Source organism: Aulostomus chinensis, chromosome 17 (assembly GCF_037954235.1).
Source record: "Aulostomus chinensis isolate RoL2024-O1b breed Wild chromosome 17, RoL_Achi_v1.0, whole genome shotgun sequence".
NCBI classification, from domain to species: Eukaryota; Metazoa; Chordata; class Actinopteri; order Syngnathiformes; family Aulostomidae; genus Aulostomus; species Aulostomus chinensis.
The window spans coordinates 2,946,509-2,965,677 of record NC_141336.1 but is presented as its reverse complement, the minus strand read 5'-3'; the positions used below and the strand labels follow the sequence as shown (position 1 = coordinate 2,965,677).

At 47.2% G+C, this 19,169-nt stretch overlaps 1 protein-coding gene and 1 long non-coding RNA gene across 3 annotated transcripts in view; one reads left to right on the top strand and one right to left on the bottom strand.

Annotated features, from left to right (window-relative positions):
* The window catches only part of rab11fip5a (RAB11 family interacting protein 5a (class I)), a 35,296-nt gene that overhangs the window by 10,895 nt on the left and 5,232 nt on the right, over positions 1-19,169 (bottom strand). Inside the window, exons 2-3 of the mRNA XM_086181841.1 lie at positions 3,744-4,255; positions 1,058-1,649 (exon numbers count right to left, since the gene is read on the bottom strand). Coding sequence (XP_086037967.1) covers positions 1,058-1,649; positions 3,744-4,255 — 1,104 coding nt within the window. The remainder of the gene's footprint in view (positions 1-1,057; positions 1,650-3,743; positions 4,256-19,169) is intronic.
* Positions 8,174-13,039, top strand: LOC147246017 (uncharacterized). 2 transcript variants are annotated; one of them, XR_015109667.1, is made up of 4 exons: positions 8,174-8,351; positions 8,438-8,560; positions 9,462-9,771; positions 12,987-13,039. It is a non-coding gene; the product is annotated as an uncharacterized LOC147246017 (long non-coding RNA). The 2 variants fall into 2 exon arrangements; XR_015109666.1 differs by having other exon boundaries at positions 8,174-8,560.

Sequence of the window (19,169 nt, the reverse complement as noted above, 5' to 3'; positions counted from 1 at the left end):
TCGGCTCCATCAAAACGCTTCATCGTGGAGTGCATCCTGACTTGCGTATCCATGCAAATGCCCTTCTGCCATTGTGTGACGAGCTCCAGCATGTTTGGAGTAGAGCTCTGATCCTCAACGCTTCAGTGCCACTGTTGCCTCTTGGGGAACAAAGTGGCCCGACTGTTTAGCTGGTGTTAACGCGGTGAGTCGGCCACTTCCACCAACGCAGACCTCACAGGGTTGATGAGAGTCTCAGCCTGAAGACATTTACCGGCTGCATTTAGGTCCCTGTGCCACCTAGTGGTTACAGGAAGTTACTGTGTCGTCTTCATGTAATGTACAGCAACTTAATATCTAGTAAATGTGTGTTTTCTAGCGCCACCTAGTGGATGCAGGGGGTGATATTTGCACCACACTGAACACATTAGTCTGCCCTTCATGAAAAATCTAAATATTATGGATTTCACTTCCCTGAGGTTCCTGAAAGGAACAGACACACACTCTGAGGTGCACGAGGGTGTGAGGACCTGCTCATCGCTGCTTTCAGCGTCCATTAGAAGCCGAGTCCAAGTGCCAGGGGCCCAAAGTTCCCTTCACAGACTAGAGCACCAGAGATTTGTCACCTCTAGTTGGCGCTTCGTTTTGTTTTTGAGACCTTCAGCGAGATGAAGGATGCAGCTTCCAGGTACAGCTCTCGTTTGAATTTGTATTTTCTTGTTTGTTTGCGCCGTTTATTCGCATCCAGGTAAGCTGCTATCGCTCATCTCCATGAATGAGCATGAACATTAGCAAGCAATGTCTTTCATGTGGTAAAACAGCTGCTGAGCTACACCAGTTTCACCAAAGATTCTGTTAATGTGTTTGCATAAAGCCCCTCTGTAGACTGCTTGAACTCTGGTGCTCATATATCAGCTACACTTTCTGTCAAGCCCCGACTAAAACACACAGAGCTAAAGTATACGGGCAACGAGCTGTGACACCCTTCCTCCAGAGACTGATACGGGCATGTTGGACCGTCCTGATTCATTTCCTATTGAAATGATAACTCGTCCCCTGTTTGATGCAGTAATCTCACCTTGGTTTGCTGTGTGCGTCCTTCGATCCAAACCATCCCTTGTGTTTCTCCTCAGCGGCAGCCGAGGCCTGTTCAGACTCATCCTTGGACTGACTCGTCCCCTTCCCCGCAGACTCACTCCTCCCGTGGGAAAACAAGTTCCTCTTCTGCTTTTTCCCCTGACTGTCTGACTCCGCCATGCTGGAGGAGGAGGGGGCCTTGAGTGGAGCAGTCTGTCCCAAGCACTCATCTTCATCAGCCAGCATGGGGCCACTTTTCTCCAGGGCCGCTGCTATGGCAGCTTTCTCCTCATCTCCTGGCTTGTCAAAAGACCAGCGGCGCCCATCTCCAACAGTGCCTTTGGGAAGGTCTGTGGGGGGCCGCGGACTGAGGTTCTGTAGCGACACGGAGAGAGGTAAAGTCTTCTGTAACAGTCCAAGGCCTAAAGAATCTGCAGGTTTTCCTGAGCCCGGGTCCTGGGGCTGGCCGTTGTAAGCATGGCTTCGGTTAACGCACACAGGGAGCTGAGGCACTGCGATGGTGATCTCACCGGTCTCATCGCCATACTCGCATCTGGGAGAGGACGACTTGGGCGATGTGTCTTCTGTGTGCTCTGAGGGTGGAGGAGGAAACGAACAGCGGGAAACTATCAGTGGTATCCCAGCATCACTAGAAAAGGGAAACTTGATAGGTGAACAGGATTTGTTTTTATATTTAAGAATGGTCTTCATGAAGATTAGGACTAATTATAAGGATGGGGGGGATTTATTTCCAGACTTTGTTGAGGTGAAAATCCAGGCAATGATGTGCAGACAGGTTAGGGACCATCTAGCCTTGCCTAGCCTAGCCTAGCCTAGCCCAGCCCAGCCTTGCAAGTGAATATAAACTTTATTTTTCCATTTCAGTTACCTGACAAGAAAAATGTTTTCCGGCCAGGCGTAGGCTGCATGGGCCTTAACCTTGTGCACCGCTCGGCTCTGCCGTCCCAGGTAAAACCTCTAGGTTGTGAGTTTTCATGTACACAATCAGTTCTAATTCAGTTTACTGTGTTCACAAAGGGGACGACTTTTCCGTCGCCTATAACCGCAGCTGATCGTGATGGCTGTCGCTCACATCGTCCACCGCGCCGTCATGAACCGGCACTAACACGCCCCCAGACTGGAGTCCCGAGGCAGCCCCGTTCAGGCCCACTTGCAGTGATAATTAATTAAAGACGAGTATTCTGAAGCTGCGCTGCAGTTTCACATCATCCATCTTTGTCTTGGTTGTGGATGCACAGATTCACTAAAAATACTTCTAATGTGAAGTCAGTTAGTGAGCTGACAGCTGGTGTGAGATACATTTTACATAATAAACACATGATCAGGACATGCTGAGTCCCTGAAACTGAGATCGTCATTTTTGCACAGCAGACATTTGACTTGCCTTAGTAGGACAACTAATTATATTAACAATGGCTGTGTTCCATTTTGCTGCCCCAGTTAGCAAAGCCAGTATGCACAATATGAGCCTGGAAACTGGATGCAGCTATAATTCAACTTTTTGGGAAATGCACTTTTTGTCCACCTGTGCTGCATTAAAGCCCATTTATGCTCAACGTTAAATACGTATAAGGATGTGGACAGAGCCTTTTGTCCGTACGCTGCATTGATTTTGTCCGTATTCCTGCATGTTTACAGGAAGCTTATGGATACGGACCAAACGGAGCAGCACCACTGGAAATCGTGGTGGTGGAATGGTGGAACTTTTTGAGGAGAGACTGTGCGACTTCATGTCTTATTATTGTCTCCGTTTATGTCTTTTACACGAGATAAACCTCATCAATGCCTCCTCCACAGTCGCCATGTTTGTTTTTGTGTTTGTTGTTGTTGCTGTGATAAACGTTTGACTGTGGGTTGCCCCCTGGTGGATGTATTCTGAACATCCATGCCAACATAAAGGACACACGGACGTACGTGAGCAGTGATGGTAACATCATTTGATATGGACGAACACATTTTCGTATGTACGTTGAGCATAAATGGGCCTTTAGGGAGCTGAGACCCACGAGACCGCCTGACTGCTAGTTAGCTTAACAGGGCTGTCCAACATACCATTTTTTTGGGCTTCAAAGTTCAGGTGTTACTCACCTGTGAACAATCAAAGCTTCACCCAAAACATTGTTAATAGAACGCAAATCACACAAACTAAGCATACATTAGCGGATCTCTGATATCCCAGCTTAGTTTGGCAGAACCGACTTCATCTCTGCAAATTTGAAAATTCTTCTACACGTTCGACATCCTGCCTGGGTGGTGTTCTCAAGCGCCCGGCTCATGAGTCAACGGCAGGTTCTGTGCGTTGCTGGTGACTTCAGGTGAGAGCTGCGACTCACAAAACTATGAAGGTGAAACTCTAAGAATAAGCGATGATAATTCATGCTATGATCACGAATAATAAGCACAATGTGGCACCACTACTACAACCTTATTTGGGGATGACTGGTGTGGCCTAATGGAATTTGGGGGTCGATTGCCATGGCAACAAATTAAGCTTTGCATCCCCAAAGCACTCAGGTCAGCCTGCACAGCTCCAGCTGCCTTGATAACGCCTGTGTTTTTCCTGACAGTTCAAACGTTTGGCTCATGGCTGCTCTGGTTGTCTCGACCCTGATGACCTCACACCTACTCAGGAGTACAGTCGGCGGTCTGTGTGCTGCTCTTCTCACCTGGGCTGTTGTCTACAGTCAGGTTGCTGCTGTTACTGGGTGAGTTAGAGAGGTCCGAGACCACCACGCTGATGCCCGCCGTGGGGCTGAGGCTCCCCCCTCGCGACGACGACTCGCTGCTCTCTGAGCCCAGCGATGTGCTGGAGCGGGTGTCCGACGACTTCCTCAGCTTGCCCCTCAGGAAAAAAGTCCTCATCTTGCTCCGCCTGGCCTCGCCCCCTTCGTCGTCCTCGTAGTCCTCCTCCCCACCTCCATCGCTGGGCAGCCGGTGACGCATGCGGTACAGAGAGCCGTAGCCACCTGGTAGAACAGCAGACGAGGAGTCCTCATCACTGGACCTCCTCTTCCCCCTGATGCGCTCCTTCAGCTTGCTGAAGGTGGAGGCGCCCTTGTCCTTCATGACCAGGTCATACATGCTGGCTGTCAGGTTGTTTCGGGTGAACTGGACGGTGACCTGAATTTCTCCTCGTTCCTTCTCCTTCTTCCCAGTCTTGGAATTCAGCCTGTACCACCTGCAACGAGAACAACCATTCGGATGATAAAGAAGACCAGGATGACGCAAGTGTATAGTTTGTCTGTTGTTAGTCTTGTTTCCATTTGGTTCCAACACCAAGAATGAGTCCGGCATTTCTTAGACATCACCAGTGAGTCCCTCATAAACAAAGGACCGTTTCTGGGTCGAGCATCACTTCAAGAAAAAAAATGCGGAATCTGCATCCAGTAGCTCAAGTTTTAGTGTTTGATGCTTTTCATCTATTCCACATCGCTGTCCATATAAAGAAAGACTTTGTTCTCTAAACAGCAAAATACTGGCAGCAATGAAAACGCTGCTCGCAGAAATCTATCATTCTTTTAATGTCACCATTTCCTTCACTTCCGATAACGAGCATGTGTGACACCCCTGTGAGACAGCAATCCGAGAAATTACGGATTTAATTTGAAAATCTGTGTCAGGTGGTATGGAGGTACATGCAGGAGAGATACACACACTTTCTACAGACGATTACACTATAAAATGCCCTTTTAAGAACATTTGCTCATGGAAGGATTGTTCCAATACAAGTCGTCAGAGACATGTTTGGGTTTCTCTCTCGTGTCAAACTCATTCACAGTGGAAACAGAGATAAATCGAAAATGAACTGTTTCAACTCACATCTTATTCTAAACACACACACATGCACGCACACTCTCACACACACACACACACACACACACACACACACACTGACGTGCACTGCAACTTACTTTGTCACAAAACCAACTCCCCAAAGTTCATCATGCCTGGGGTCATGCAGCGATGTGAAAGCCTGTATTGTTGTCCTGAATGTGGCGCTAATGTGTGCTAACACAGGCTAAGAGATCAGACATCCCCCTCAGACTCGCTGGTCAAGAACAATGAGCCGCGACCCTTAATAGTTTAACAGAGGCTGACATGATGCCAACTACAACTGTAATTTCCTCCTGCAAACCCCAGCAGGGCTTCTTCTAAATGTACCAGTGGGCGGGACGGTGCCAACAAGTCCACCGCACCATGACTCATGGGACAGCCTCATCTGGTCCGCTGTGACCGCTTTAAACTCCGAGACAACTGGAAAAAAAAAATCCCCTCTTTGACATGCGTTTCTGACGCTGCCAACGGGGAAGTTGTCATTGCAGAGAGGAGGACAGAGAGCCGGCCTGAAACCAAGACTCACTTTCAATTTCTGCTGCTACGGGGCTGATTTCACACCTCACCTCCACCACAGTGCCTTCCTCTATTGTTCCAGCGTTCTAAAGCTGCGTGACACAACAAAAAGTCACAGCAGGGTTTTGATCAAGAACCATTTCCTCACTTCTTACTGGGAGTGACTTCAAAGAAACATGATGTCATCTAACCAAGTGGAAACCTTTTACCGATAAATACACAGAAACTAAAAGGCTCGGGGCAAAATGAAGCGACCTTTCTCCTGCAACAACAGCTCACACTAAACTGCAATAATAAGAAAAGCTAATATTTAAAACTATTGTTTAAAAAAGCCCCACTGAATTTAAACGAGTGCAAGTGCAACTGAAAAACACTGAATTCAGCTTTGAAGGCTTGAACGCTGAATGCGAAACGCCTTGAAGGAACACACCAACCTTTCAGGACACACACTTGCACTCACTGTCCGTTATTTTCAGAGCAGAACAAGCAGCTGGAGATCCTTCTCTCTTCTCCTCTCCAGTGCAGGACTGAGCTCCAGACCCCCAACCGAAGCCAGGCTGCTAGTTAGCTTAGCTGCAATGAACGCTAGCAGTGGATCAACAGAGAAAGATGTGCCAAAAGTCACCAAATACACTTTTCTCCAAAACCGTCTTGGACTACATTAAGAGGGGCAGAGTTGTAGTTCCTTCTGAACTAACCAAGAACCTGATTCCTGATCTAACTGAAGTGGAGAACACGCAGAGGAGGAACCGCTGGCTTTACAGGCTGAGAGAGCAAGATGAGATGGGAAGCTGAGGCAGTCTGCGTCGTCCTGAGCGTGTGTCCGACACTTAACTGACAACATCTCACAATTGTGAAGTTTTTCTCAAAGTGAATGTGATGCACTATCTTAGTTCCAATGTCATTCTCAGGCTCGCTGCCAGGACTGATAGCAGCTAAGCTAACCAGCAGTCAGCTGTCTGGTGGGTGCATGGAGCTCTGTAAGGCAGCAGAGAGGAGAGAAGGGTCTCTGTCTGCTTTTCTGGCTTTAACCTGGATATACGATGCATTTTTTCCCCAAAGAATATTTCCTTTAAAATGTTTATAAAATTTGCAAAATAAAACCCAATGTTCCGGGCTACTGCACCTAATGTCAAACCTGACAGTCGACGCGCAACAGAGGAGATTACAGGAAGAAAGCTGGTTAAAAAAAAAAGAATTGAAGATGTGGTGTGACAAAAACACTTTCAGTAGAGAGAACAAACATTTTCACTTCCCCTGCAAGTTTCCTTCCTGTTGGTGTAAATCAACAAATGACAAAAGAACCAGGGAAACACCGCAAAAAGAACCGTAGAGCTGCTGACTTCACCTGTCACTCATTCTGGGGTCCCACTGCAGTTAACCTCCAGTATGATTTTGACAACTTATCAACATCTAAACTGATATTTAATACTACCGCTACTACTGCTGCTGCACAATAAGGCTGCAAGATGAGGGGGAAAATCTAGTCTGTTCCTTTGAAAAACCATTGAAATGATAAATGTGATTTATTTTTTTATTTTTACAGCCGTCTGTGTTTAACCAGATGTTTTCTTAACCCTGTGGGAGATGACGCGTCGGCAGGACGTCTCTGGAGCGACACAACAATTCTGTTAAAATGATATTTTGACACACAATTAGATGAACAAACATCGGCGACTTCCTTTGAGTGGAAACTGTTGTCGGCCCCGTAGCAACTTTGACTGAATTTCAGCCCTAACACACAATGCAGAAAACAGTACTACACAACCTAAATAATACTACTTTGAATAAGTAAATATCATTTTAAATATCCGATTGTTTTCAATCCTGGTTGAGGAAATCTAAACCGTTGACTCATCAGATTAGGGGCCTGCTACGTAGCGGCTAGCTGAGCTGAAATAGCCTCCTGTTTCTTTCTAAATGTTTCTAGTTCTGCTGATGCCGGGGGTGCAACACATCCCACTGATGTTAAATTACCGTGTGGCTAAAAAAAAAAAAAAACAACAACTTTGAAAGTTCATAATCTGTCCATTTTGAGTTGTTTAACTGCACATTCCACTGTGAGCATGACTCAGTAAAAATTCAAACTGAATCCACAAAAGAGTCAAGAAAAAATAAAACACCCACAAAAACATTCCTTCATACAGTAAATGATTCCGTAGCTCCATATTTGTGTGAGCGCGTCAATATTAGTGTTTTTAGTTGGATCGAAAACAGACGCAATGGTTTGCGACTCGGGGGGACACACCTAATTGCAGGCTGTGGAGGGAAGAAGAAGTCGTGTAATTGAGCGTGGGGCTGGTTACGCAATGATCCTGCAGCTCTGGAGCCAGCGAACGCCATCCGCTAACAAACTCCTTCAAGTGTGATAGCAGGTGGAGCCCCGAGGACGCGGGGGCTTTTTATAGCCTCACGAACACAACAAACATCTCATCTCCCTCAAAGAAACACAAACCACGTCTGGTTCTTGTTGCTGGGTTCTTTGTCCATTTCATTGAAAGAGCCACAGGAAATACTGCACCACCAGGAGTACCACAGCAAGGATTACATAAACTGCGGTGTTGTTGTGCTTTTACAAAAATCTGTGAAAAAAAGGGGTTGAAACTGCAGTATTTTATTAGAACCCTGCTGCGATGATCCCGCAGCTCAACAAAGTGATTTCCTGAGCTTTTTCCCCAACAACAGAGTGATTTGGGAGGATCCTCTTGAACAGCTCGTCTGCCTCCAGAGCCTCTGAGGTGTGGACTCCAGTTTCACACAGGCGTCCAACAATAGTATCAGCCGGCCTCCCTGACACGGCAGCCAACTCCCTTCAGCCAAGGTGGGGTTCACATTCCAGATACAGCAGCAGGGAGCAAACCTTCACGCCGTCCAGGACTGCAGTCCAAGACTGGAGTCTTAAAGGATCTTTGGAGCAAAGTCTGGTAAAAGCAGGTTTAATTTAGACTTGTTTGGTTAGATCACTTCAATGACGCAGCCGGAGTAGAACCGACATTCTGCCTGATTTCAGCTGGACACCAAACAGACTTCCCCAAATCCAGAAAAAACATCTTTTATTTTTGGAGACGACGCCGGCGAGCCAGCACCTGGGCTGGAGGGTCGTGCGAGGCAGCCATGACTGACAAAAACAAATGTGAGTAAACTGACAACAGGCCTAAAAACAGAAACTGCTCCACAAACAAAAGCAGCAGCCCACATGTTGAGGCTGAGAACAGCGTGTTAGCGAGAGGTCCCGAAAGCATCATCCCACACACCAACCGGAACAGCGTTTCAGTTTAGGGAACGTCTCTGTGCTGAAACAATGTTCCCAAAAGTTCCGCCTGCTTACTGGGGGATTTGTTAGTTTTTTTTTTTCTTTTTTATTGTGAACAATCCCATTCCAGAGCTGCAGAGCAGAACCGCATATCTGCTTCCCCATCTAGCAACAACAGGAAATCATGACACTCCACCCCATCTCAGGCAGACACATCTCCCCTCACCTCGCTCGGCTCCCTGAGTCCAGGTCTCAGCTTACAAACAAAGCATATATGTTCCACGGAACACACCCGTCCCTAGAACCAGTCGCCAAGAGCCAAGTTCCATGACATTTCAGCGATCCAGCGAGTTTATCCAGGATGCATCGGGAAAACAGCTCCCACGCGCAGGGTCGTTGTTATCTGTTGAATTTAGCCGTCCACTTTCTTCACAATGAATAAGAACATATTTATTTTATTCTTTTATTCTTGACATTAGAGGACATATTTGTTTCCAACATCACTGTCATGTTCGAACGCTGACGGCGTGATGTTTGTGGACCAAACACGTGGTGGGCAACGTCTCTGCTGCCCCACAGAACTGAATTTGGGACGTGACTGCGACTCATTTATTTCGTATAAACACAAATCCAAAAACTGTAAATCAATATTCTGGTCTCCCAGGGGCCGGGCGGCTCTGGTGCAGGACCCTCTAGGTTTTGACACAATTACATGAACAGAACAAATGAAATCTGAATTTACTTTAGATTTTCAATCATATTTTCATTCCTCACTTGGCAGGAAGTTCAACAATGTCATAAAATAAACCTGAGGACTCCTCTTCAGGCATTGTGATGGAAGAAGAACATGATTTCCATTCAGAGGGGCGGCGTGGCTCAGAGGTAGAGCGGTCGTCTAGCAACCCAGGGGTCGTTGGTTCGATCCTCACTTCCCTCGGTGACCAAGTGTCCTCGAGCAAGATACTGAACCCCTGATTGCTCCTGATGGCCCTGAGATGGACTGGTGACCCGTCCAGGGTGAACCCCGCCTCTCACCCAATGTCAGCTGGGATAGGCTCCACCCCCTCCCCAACCCCTTTACGGGATAAGCGGTAAAGAAAATGGATGGATTTCCATTTGTCTTTTTATTTTCCATTTACCTCCAATTTACTGCTTTTCTTTGCTTTTTTTAAACGACTGAGGGAAAAGCTGATTCATCGGCGCGCGCGCACACACACACACACACACACACACACACACAAAATCATAAATATGACATAGATGAGAGCCTTTAAACATATTTTACAGCAAAACCAAACCAGAAGCTAAATTTAGAAGATCTACTGATATTTAGTGTGTGTGTGTGTGGGGGGGGGGGGTGTCAGAAAAATACAAATCGTCTCATAAACTCCAGTGAGTCAAGAAACCAGGAAGTCATGACCGTCCCGTCTTTGATAAAAATAAATGGACTCTTAAAAAGGAAGAGACCTCTGATTCACTGGAGTGTCCGGCCAGGCGGGGAGGGCCGTCTCCTGCTGACGCAACACCAGAACCGTCGGTAACAAGGTCCAATGATGGCCACGCGAGCCGTCCTCCAGAGACCCCCGTCCATCACCAGCTCCAGGAGCAGATAAATGTAGGACTGCCTGGAGAGGTAACAACAGCACCAGGACACTCGGAGGGGGGCTGCTTGACCCTCCAGGACCAGGAACGCTGCCTCCTCAGCAGAAATACCAGACTGGCCACGAGACCCTGACCACATTCCACATCTGGATGCCATGAGCTCGAAACTCACCACACACTTTCCCTTCTCAAAATCTCCCAGCGCTCTGCAACCGCACATGTTCAGGGTTACACGGCTGATAGACGACCGGGACTGGCTGCTTCCTGCTGCACGTGTGCGCGTGTTTGACACGTGAACGTCACAGTTCACCCTGGGAAAAAAAGCGCTAGAAGTTTCAAGACGACAGAGTTGTTATTTTTGTGAGGTGTCTCAGGTTCCAGTCCAGCAGGTTCACGGCCCACCTTAGGCTGTGGATCGGGACCCGGATCGGCGAATGAAGTCAAACATGGACATGTTTTGCACTACAGATTTTCCAGTTGCGTCCGAGTCGCATCTGGAAAAAAAAACCAACAACAACCTCCCTTGAGACCAGCGCCATTGATCTGACTGTGGGATTCTTACCCTGACAGCGGGTTGGGCTCCAGCACGGCGCTTGTCCCCGGGTAGCACCGGCATGACTCAGCCAGCAACCAACTCTGTTTTTAACTTTCAAATGGAATGCAACTATCAGTCGTGTCACTTTTATCTGAATGGCGTTGATAAATTGTGTACCGCCGGACGTCAGAATGGGTTAGGTTTTATTCTGCAGGCCTGACTGGACGAAAATGTGCTGTCAGTCACCTGAAAGAGACCGAAAGTCACAAAACCTCCTGTGATAATAACCAGCTTGATCTTCATGTAACAAGGTGGTTTAAAAAAAATATGAACGCATTAATCCACCTTGGAGATCCTGACATCGATGGTAACAATTCCACCGCGTCAGAGGGATGCCTTTCATAAATCCTTTGACCCTCCACATTTATGTATTTGCTCTCTAGCGATTTGTGTTGGAAAGCCACTAAAGCGGCTGATCGTTCTCATCCTGGTCGTCAAGGCTACCGCCAGTTTGCCAAGGGAGGCAGCAACAAATAAATCAAATGTGACTGACTTCGAAACAAGTTCTGCAGGACGCGGTTCTTCTTGCACCGAAACACTTTATGTGGAGTTCAGTGCCAATTTAAGGTGGATTTAAAGGGTCGATCCCTGCAAACGGGTCACAAAACTGCCCTGTCAGAGAGAATTCCTCCAAAATCTGAACAAAATCCACAATAACATAGTGAGTTGAGACAATCTTCGATACATATTTATGTAGTTTCCAGCTGCAATACAGATGTGAACTAAATCGATGGGTTTTCAGGACATATGGAGGGAATTCAGAGATTCCTGAGCTGGTGGCGTTTTTAAAGTCCATGCTGACATCCCAGTTAATCCAGCTGCCAGTTTACCAACACGCTTCATCAGATATCCGGAGGATTCACTCAACCTCCCAACAATTCACATTGTTGTGTGACTGAGTATTTCCACCATGTCAAGAGAAATTATGAAATCATACAAAAATAAAATCCCCCTGCTTTTTTGTCCGTGACCTGAGTCACACTCAGTAACCACAACGCTTGCGTTTCCTGTCAGAGGCCCTCTGCATCATTCTCACGCTCCAAGCGTTGAGGCAAAGTCAACCACGGAAGTTTACATCCCGAAGCTGGCAAACGCTGCGTTTGACTCTTTAGGATTTATCTTAACGTTAACGAGTAAATGGATGAATGGGAGTTGAATTATCATGAAACACTAGAGCTTCAGATTTCCTCCTGACACGGTGGCTGCTACATTTGCTGATATGAACTCTGCTGCCCCTGCCTTCTGATCTCGGTTTCATTCGGGCTCGATATGTGAGGACACTGCACGTCCATTAACACAGAAACAAAGAGTACTACATAAAACCACTGACACACCATCGGTATCAGCTGATATCAGCTTTAAAAACCACCGATATGAGTGACCAGCAACATTATTAACGCCAGGCTTCTTCTTCCTTGTTCAACGCTCGCCGCCATGTCTCAGTACAGCTCAGTGATGATGTAAGCGTGCTGAGGCCCGGGGCAACGGGAGTGCAGGACAGAGGGGAAGGGGACAGGCAGGCCAAGCGCGACTTCTCCACTACTTTGCTGTCAGCTTCAGACACGCAGGCTCCTCCTTCTCCCTGCGATGACTTAACTCCTCCCGCCGCCTTTGGCGGTTGGATCAGCAGCCTCCATTAAGCCTCAACCCACCAATCCTCCCGAAAAGATAACAAGCAGCGTCCCTGTCAAGCAGCAAGCTACAAAACTATTAAAGAAAAGCAGACAACTCCTACAGCTGAGATGGACTTCCACAATAACTCCAGTTTTTCCTGGTTCTCAGTCACTCAAAGCTCTTCGCCAACCTGATGAAAACATAGATGGAGCGCTAAGCATTAAGGAAGTTGGCATTTCCTTGTTTCACCTCAATTTATGGGTGACATGTCGCCCCCTGTGGGTCTGGTGTGTGGACCATGAAGCAAAAGATCGTTGAGGTATCGGATCAGGAATATTTGAGTACTGATACCGGCGGGATTCACACAGCACAGTGCCGATCCAGCCTCTGATGGACCATGAACCCCCCATGACATGAAATAAATGACTTGACCTTTAAACTTAACGCATTCGTGTTTTTGCTCTTTTCATAAAAATGCTGTTTGGTTTACTGCAGGCTCATGAGCAACGACAGTACCAGGAAAGAACAGCTCTGGTGACTTCAACGGATCAGAAGAGGAAAAGTGTGGCCCGCTGCATCTCTAGCTTGTTCTCTGTAGCTCTAGGCTGGACCTGCAACAATGGCTGCTGTGCCTAAATTAGGAGGCGAGCTAATCAGCTAATTAGTGGAGTGCTGCTAGTGCCAGTCAGGACGGAAGACAAGGCCGTGGAGGCGGCCGTCACAGTGACCTAGATTTGGAAACCATCTCTTTCAGTTCGACTGGTCCACTCGTACCACAGTGGAATGTTTTTAACTTAACCACAGATATTTCTGAGTTTTCCCTATTTACTTCCTTTATTATGCCAAACAGGCTGCTGGGAAATCTTTTCTACATTCCTCAACTCTAAAATAAAGTCTAGTTCCTCGGAGTCCATTTAATAAAAAGCGGAGGTACATTTGTTTTATCTGCTACAGCCTGTGAGGGGACAGTGTTACGTAACCTTCACGTCCATTAGCCTGGGCTCCGTGCAGGCTGCAGCTCCTCAGAGTCTGTCACCTCTCCCAGACCCTTCTGGATGTGTTTCACATAGAACCACTCGTAGTCTTTCTGCTGGGCTCAGCAGGAAGGCAGGAACACTCGGCCTTCAGCAACATCTGACGTTTGCAATGTGACACAAAGACTGAGAGCAATGCAGTAAGAAGGAGGGCTTGTCTAATATATAACATCTTACAATAATAACTGTGTCAGCATTCGCGGACCCAACCAACCAAAACACAACCTTGACCTGCAAGGACCACAAGAGCTGAAATGTTGACTGATCCTCTGGGGGAGAAAGTCGATTATGAAGGCAAATATGTAGCTCAATATTTAGAATTGCAAAAATGATTCTTAACATGCGTTGTTGGCACATGCAGCCTCCTTCTGACCGGCTGCAGGGGAGTTCACCCCAAACACGCACCTTTCCAGGAAGCTGCTCGACGTCTGCTCTGTATGCGAAGACAGCGCCGCTTCCTCCCATGATGCTGCCACTGTTCTCACCAGGGTTCATTCAGGGAAACTGACTGATCTTGCACTTTTTCAGCGATGCCTCAATCTGACAGCAACTCCACATTTATTTAACTTAGACATTCTTTTGCTGTTGTGTTGAAGCACAAACTGGTTTGGCAGCTATTGCTAATTTGTACCCACATCCGTGCTAAGATATTTACAGTGATTTGGTAAAAGAGGTGAAAACGTGCACAGCGCCAGCGCATCTTTGTTTTGTTGGCCAATGCGAACCTTCAGTGTCGTGAATTTTACTCCTCCATCTCAACCGGGGCCAGGGTGCTAACAACAAGTTGGGTAAACGAGCAAATTCAGGCTCAAAATACGAGATCAGAACAGCTAAATCAAAAAGATTCATTCATTCATTTCACTGGTTCACACGTGGGTGGTCCGAGGCTCCTAGGGGGCCGTCTCATCTTCACCTGGGGTCTCTAACAACTCTTCCATTCCTTTCTAAGGTATTAAAAAGAGCAGTTTCCCCGACACTTTTACACCGTTTTATTAAAAACAATATTTCTGATTCCTCTGCTTGGCCTCGTGACACTGATCTAGAAAAAAAAGGCATGCTGTATTTTAAAATCCTGAATTGAATCTGTGGGTGCACCAACTATTTCAGGATCACGTTCATTTTGAAATTCGGGAAAATATCGCAAGGTTCTTCTTCCTCGGCCCAAACTGCAGGCCCCACCAGGGGAAAATGAGCCGGCCGTTTGTGTGTCGGTCAGTCAGATGTGTGAAATGTCTCTGCTTACGATCAGCATCGGAGAGCCTACCTACGTATCTGATATGTCAATAAGGGCCCTTTCCCCGTTCGCAGCTGTAAAACAGAGGCGGAAGCTAAGTTCAGCGTCCAGTTTTCAGAGCAGTGACGAGGAATCTCGATGTCTTGTGTGTCGGTTCGGGCATCGGGAAGGAAAAAAGTACCGGAACATCTCTGGTCACAAGTCTCAACGTTGTTGCTCAACAGTGTCCGAAGAAACGCCATCAAAACTCCGTTTACAGCGATTTCAAACTTTATCAGTCATCATTATCACGTTTGCATTGAGGTCAAAGCATCACTCTGCATCAGTGAGTCTCACCTAGCGTGCAAACCTCTGCACCCCTCCCCCATCTAAGACGCGACGACTGCACGGGTGGAGATTCTAATCCCTCCCTCCTGGCGGCTCTGACTGGAGCGCGCTGATTCAGATGTTTGGAAATCCTTGAGAGAATAAAGTCGGACGCTTGGAAGAAAAGGGCCATTTCAACCTGACGCGTCTCCATTTCTTGAAATATACGACCCAGAACACCAGATCTCTGTGAAACCACCGTGAAGAGGCTTTATAAATATTAGACGTCGTGAAACCAAAGTGTCTTGGCAGAGCCTTGACCCTCTGCATTCATAAATGTAACACCCAGGGAGGGAGTTTCCTGTGCTGCTGCTTGAAAGATTACATAGTCATCAGTGTTGGGGGTGACCTGCATGAACCCACCTCCTCATCTTTATTATCTGTTTCTCTTTTATTCATGCTGAGCTTACGTCTTCTTACTGTAATCAGACTTTACTGCCTTCATCATCTCCCCCCCAGTATTTCATCAACATGCAAATAAAGCTCACCTCAGACTGAACCAACACCTCGTTGAAGTGATAATAATTCACCCGGAGAGCCCAGGTGACACAAATCACTCAGCTTTGCTTGAAATGGGGCCACTGGGAGCAGAGCGGAGCAGAAACACATCCGGGCCGGCGCTTTCTGAGGATGTCCTCAAAGATGTGAGACGAAACCGAAGGCCGTTTGTTATCTTGACGTCACGACGTCCTGAAGCAACTGAAGCTCAGTGCTGAGCTAACAAGGACGGGTCGGCGTGCGACCGTCCCAGAGCCTGAGTGATCGATACGGGCCGCGGCGTTTGGAATCAAATGTATCTATTCTTCCATCCATCGTCGTCTTCCGCTTATTCCTTACTAGTAAGGGTCGCGGGGGGGCTGGAGCCTATCCCAGCATCTACGGGTGAGAGGCGGGGTTCACCCTGGACAGGTCGCCAGTCCATGGCAGGGCCAACATACAGAGACAAACAACCATTCACACTCACATTCACACCTACGGTCAATTTAGAGTCTGGATTAACCTGGTCCCCTCTTGATGTCTTTGGACTGTGGAGGAAGCTGGAGTACCAGAGAGAACCCAGCAGGAACAGGGAGAACATGGAGACTCACACAGAAAGATCCCGCGCCCAAGCTGGGACTCGAACCCGGAACCTTCTTGCTGTGAGGCCACAGTGCTGACTAGGGCTGCAACGATTAGTCGACGTTGTCGACAAAAATCGATAATAGAAATAGTCGACAATAAATGCCATTGTCGACTATTGTCGCCACACGCGTTTCTTCCAACAGAGTGAGGCATCTCACTTGATGATAATCTCTGCCAAGAGTCACTCGTTCGCAGTAGCGTCTCTGTCTCTCAGCGGTAACATACAGGAACGCGGCGTCAACGTCAGGTACGCGTACCAAAACTTCTAAAGTTTGGTGGCATTTTAGCCGCGATACGGCGAATAAAAAGACTACTTGCAGAGGTTGCAAAGCAGACCGTGCGTATCATGGCAGTGATGCACGAACACTTAAAGAAGCCCGTCGGGCAGTTGAACGAAACGGAGTCTGACTCGCCTCGGTGAGGTTCAAGTAACATTCAAGCCAATACGGTTTTTATGACATACATTGTACATTATAAGCGTATTTTCGCTATAAAAGAGAGCTTGAGCGTTATGCCAGACGCATTTTAAATTAATGAATGTCAATAAAAGATGTATTTTTCATTGTACCCATCTTTCTTGTTTATTATCATTTGCCAAATAATTAAATCAACTTCATGCTAAATTTAAGGAAAAAAATAATAATTATCCGATGAGTCGACTAATGGTTTCAATAGTCGGTGACTAGTCGACAACTCAAATAGTCGTTAGTTGCAGCCCTAGTGCTGACCACTGCACCACCGTGCAGCCCAAATGTATCCGAAAACTTATTTGTCATTTTCAGTGCACTTCATTCTGATTGGTGTGACACGTTGGGTCACATGGCTCATTCGTTACCTCTGCCAAAGAGGTGACGCTTGTCAGTTTGTCAGCAGAATTATGCTCAAACCAATTTAGGGGACATTTTCACCAAACATGCTGGAGAAGGATAGAACGGACCGAGGAAGAAGCCATGACATTTTGAGTCAATTAGTCACGGCGCCACCAGGTGGAAACAGGAAATGGCTCATTGTCGTTTACACTTTGATGTGGGACGACCAGGTTCACCTCAGATTTGGTCAGAAACCCATTAAGAACTTGGTTGAGAGTTGTGGTTCAACTGTGTTACCCTGGTGAGGTCGACAATTTGGACATTACACCATAGAACAGGAAACTCTCGTAACCGGGCTCAACGCGGTCAGATCTTTGCCAAACTTGACATGTTTGACGTCCACAAGCTGAATCTGAGTCACCGCCTCGTGGTTATGGGAGGTAAAAGCCTGATGGAACAAACATATTTGACTTACATCAAATTACAGGTTACGTTGTCTTCATGTGATGTACAGCAACATCATGTCCAGTAAGTGTGTTTTCTAACACCTCCTAGTGAACACAGGAAGTGATATTTCCACCAGAGTGCAGCATTCGTCTGCTTCTTCATACAATTCCAAATACTATCGGGTTTCACGTCCTTCTCACTCTGCTAAACCACCACTCACACGCAGCTTGAGGACCCCAGCACAAGTTTCAGGGGTCGAAGTTCACTTGGACAGAAGTATTTGCTCTCAGAGTACTTTCTAGTTATTACTACTACACAACCACACATAATGTCAAAAATGTTCGCAGTAGTTGTCCTCTTAGGGGGTGAATAGAGCCGGTCTGTAGCATTTAGATCTCCTGTCTCCTGCTGTTAACTTTCAACCAATGATGGATGTGAAAGTTTTGATCCACTCTCTCATCAAAAGTCAAGCTGGTTATGATGGAACCGATTATAAGGGGTCACCGGAACACGTGGAGTTTTCTGATGCTGCGTGTGACCTTGTGTTCTTCCGTGTTTCTGTTAAAGCCCGGTCCGGCTGTGGCTTTGGGTCCTTGTCCCCAAGACGTTCTGTTTTTTTTTCTGGCAGAAAAGCTGTGGCTGGATGCTGGGATGAAGCTCCTCACAGCACCAGAAAGAACAACTGGGGCGACACCAGCGCCTTCCTGAAAAGGACGAGGCGGGTGGAGCTCTCTTAGAACAGGTGCCGTCCCTCTCTTAGAACAGGCGCCCACGCTCCATGAGAGTGGACCCGAATCAACCTGAGAGCAGCACTGCTAAAAGTTCAGAATGCCATTTTAATTAATATATTCTGAACACAACAAAAGCTGAAAAACACTAGAAATGTCTTTTTGTTCACAGGTTGACCAGGGATGCGGCCTGCAAGGGTGAAAAAGCAAACGTAACATTATAAACTCGAGCGTGAGCGTCAAATCTTTGTTGTGTTACTCAATCTTTCACACACTCCTGATGGTTTTGCTGTTTAAAAAAAAAAGTATCAACATACACAGGAGTTGCTGGCCAGCGGTGATACCGCGGTGGTACCGACCCGCCCACAGCCACTGAATACCACACGGCGTCAGTGACAGACTGCAAAGTGCTGACACATCGCCGTCACAAGCTGACTCCAACCTTCAGTTGACCAGCTCCAACAGGGCCGCCAGGAGGAGACGGGCTCCCCTTTCAGCTCATGTTCACGAGTCCATCAGAGGGCACGGAAACAAAAACGGGACGGAGGAAGAGTTGTTCTCCTCATCAGGTCAAAATATTCAGTCTGAGTGTCAAATCAGTGCCACAAGCTTCCAGCAAGAAGGATGTTGGAACTTAGGAGCCAATAAAAGTGTTGCTACGGTCGCACACCTCTGCTGACCTCAAGTATTTCCTCCCTCTCTCTGAATGAAAAACGTATTTACCCACACCAGCAACCAACTGAAGGAAACTTCCCTTTCTCAAATCCGAAATGTTGGTGTTACGACTGTAAATCCTCTGGTGCGATATTCACTGTCCCTCCTCCAGCTGAGGGGACCGGGTTTGGGCTGGTACCACTCAGGTGGGCGTTAAGGCGCTTAGGAGCCAAAACGAGCCGTAGTGGTGGCGGACTCTTTCCCAGTTCCTTCAAGTCGCTACA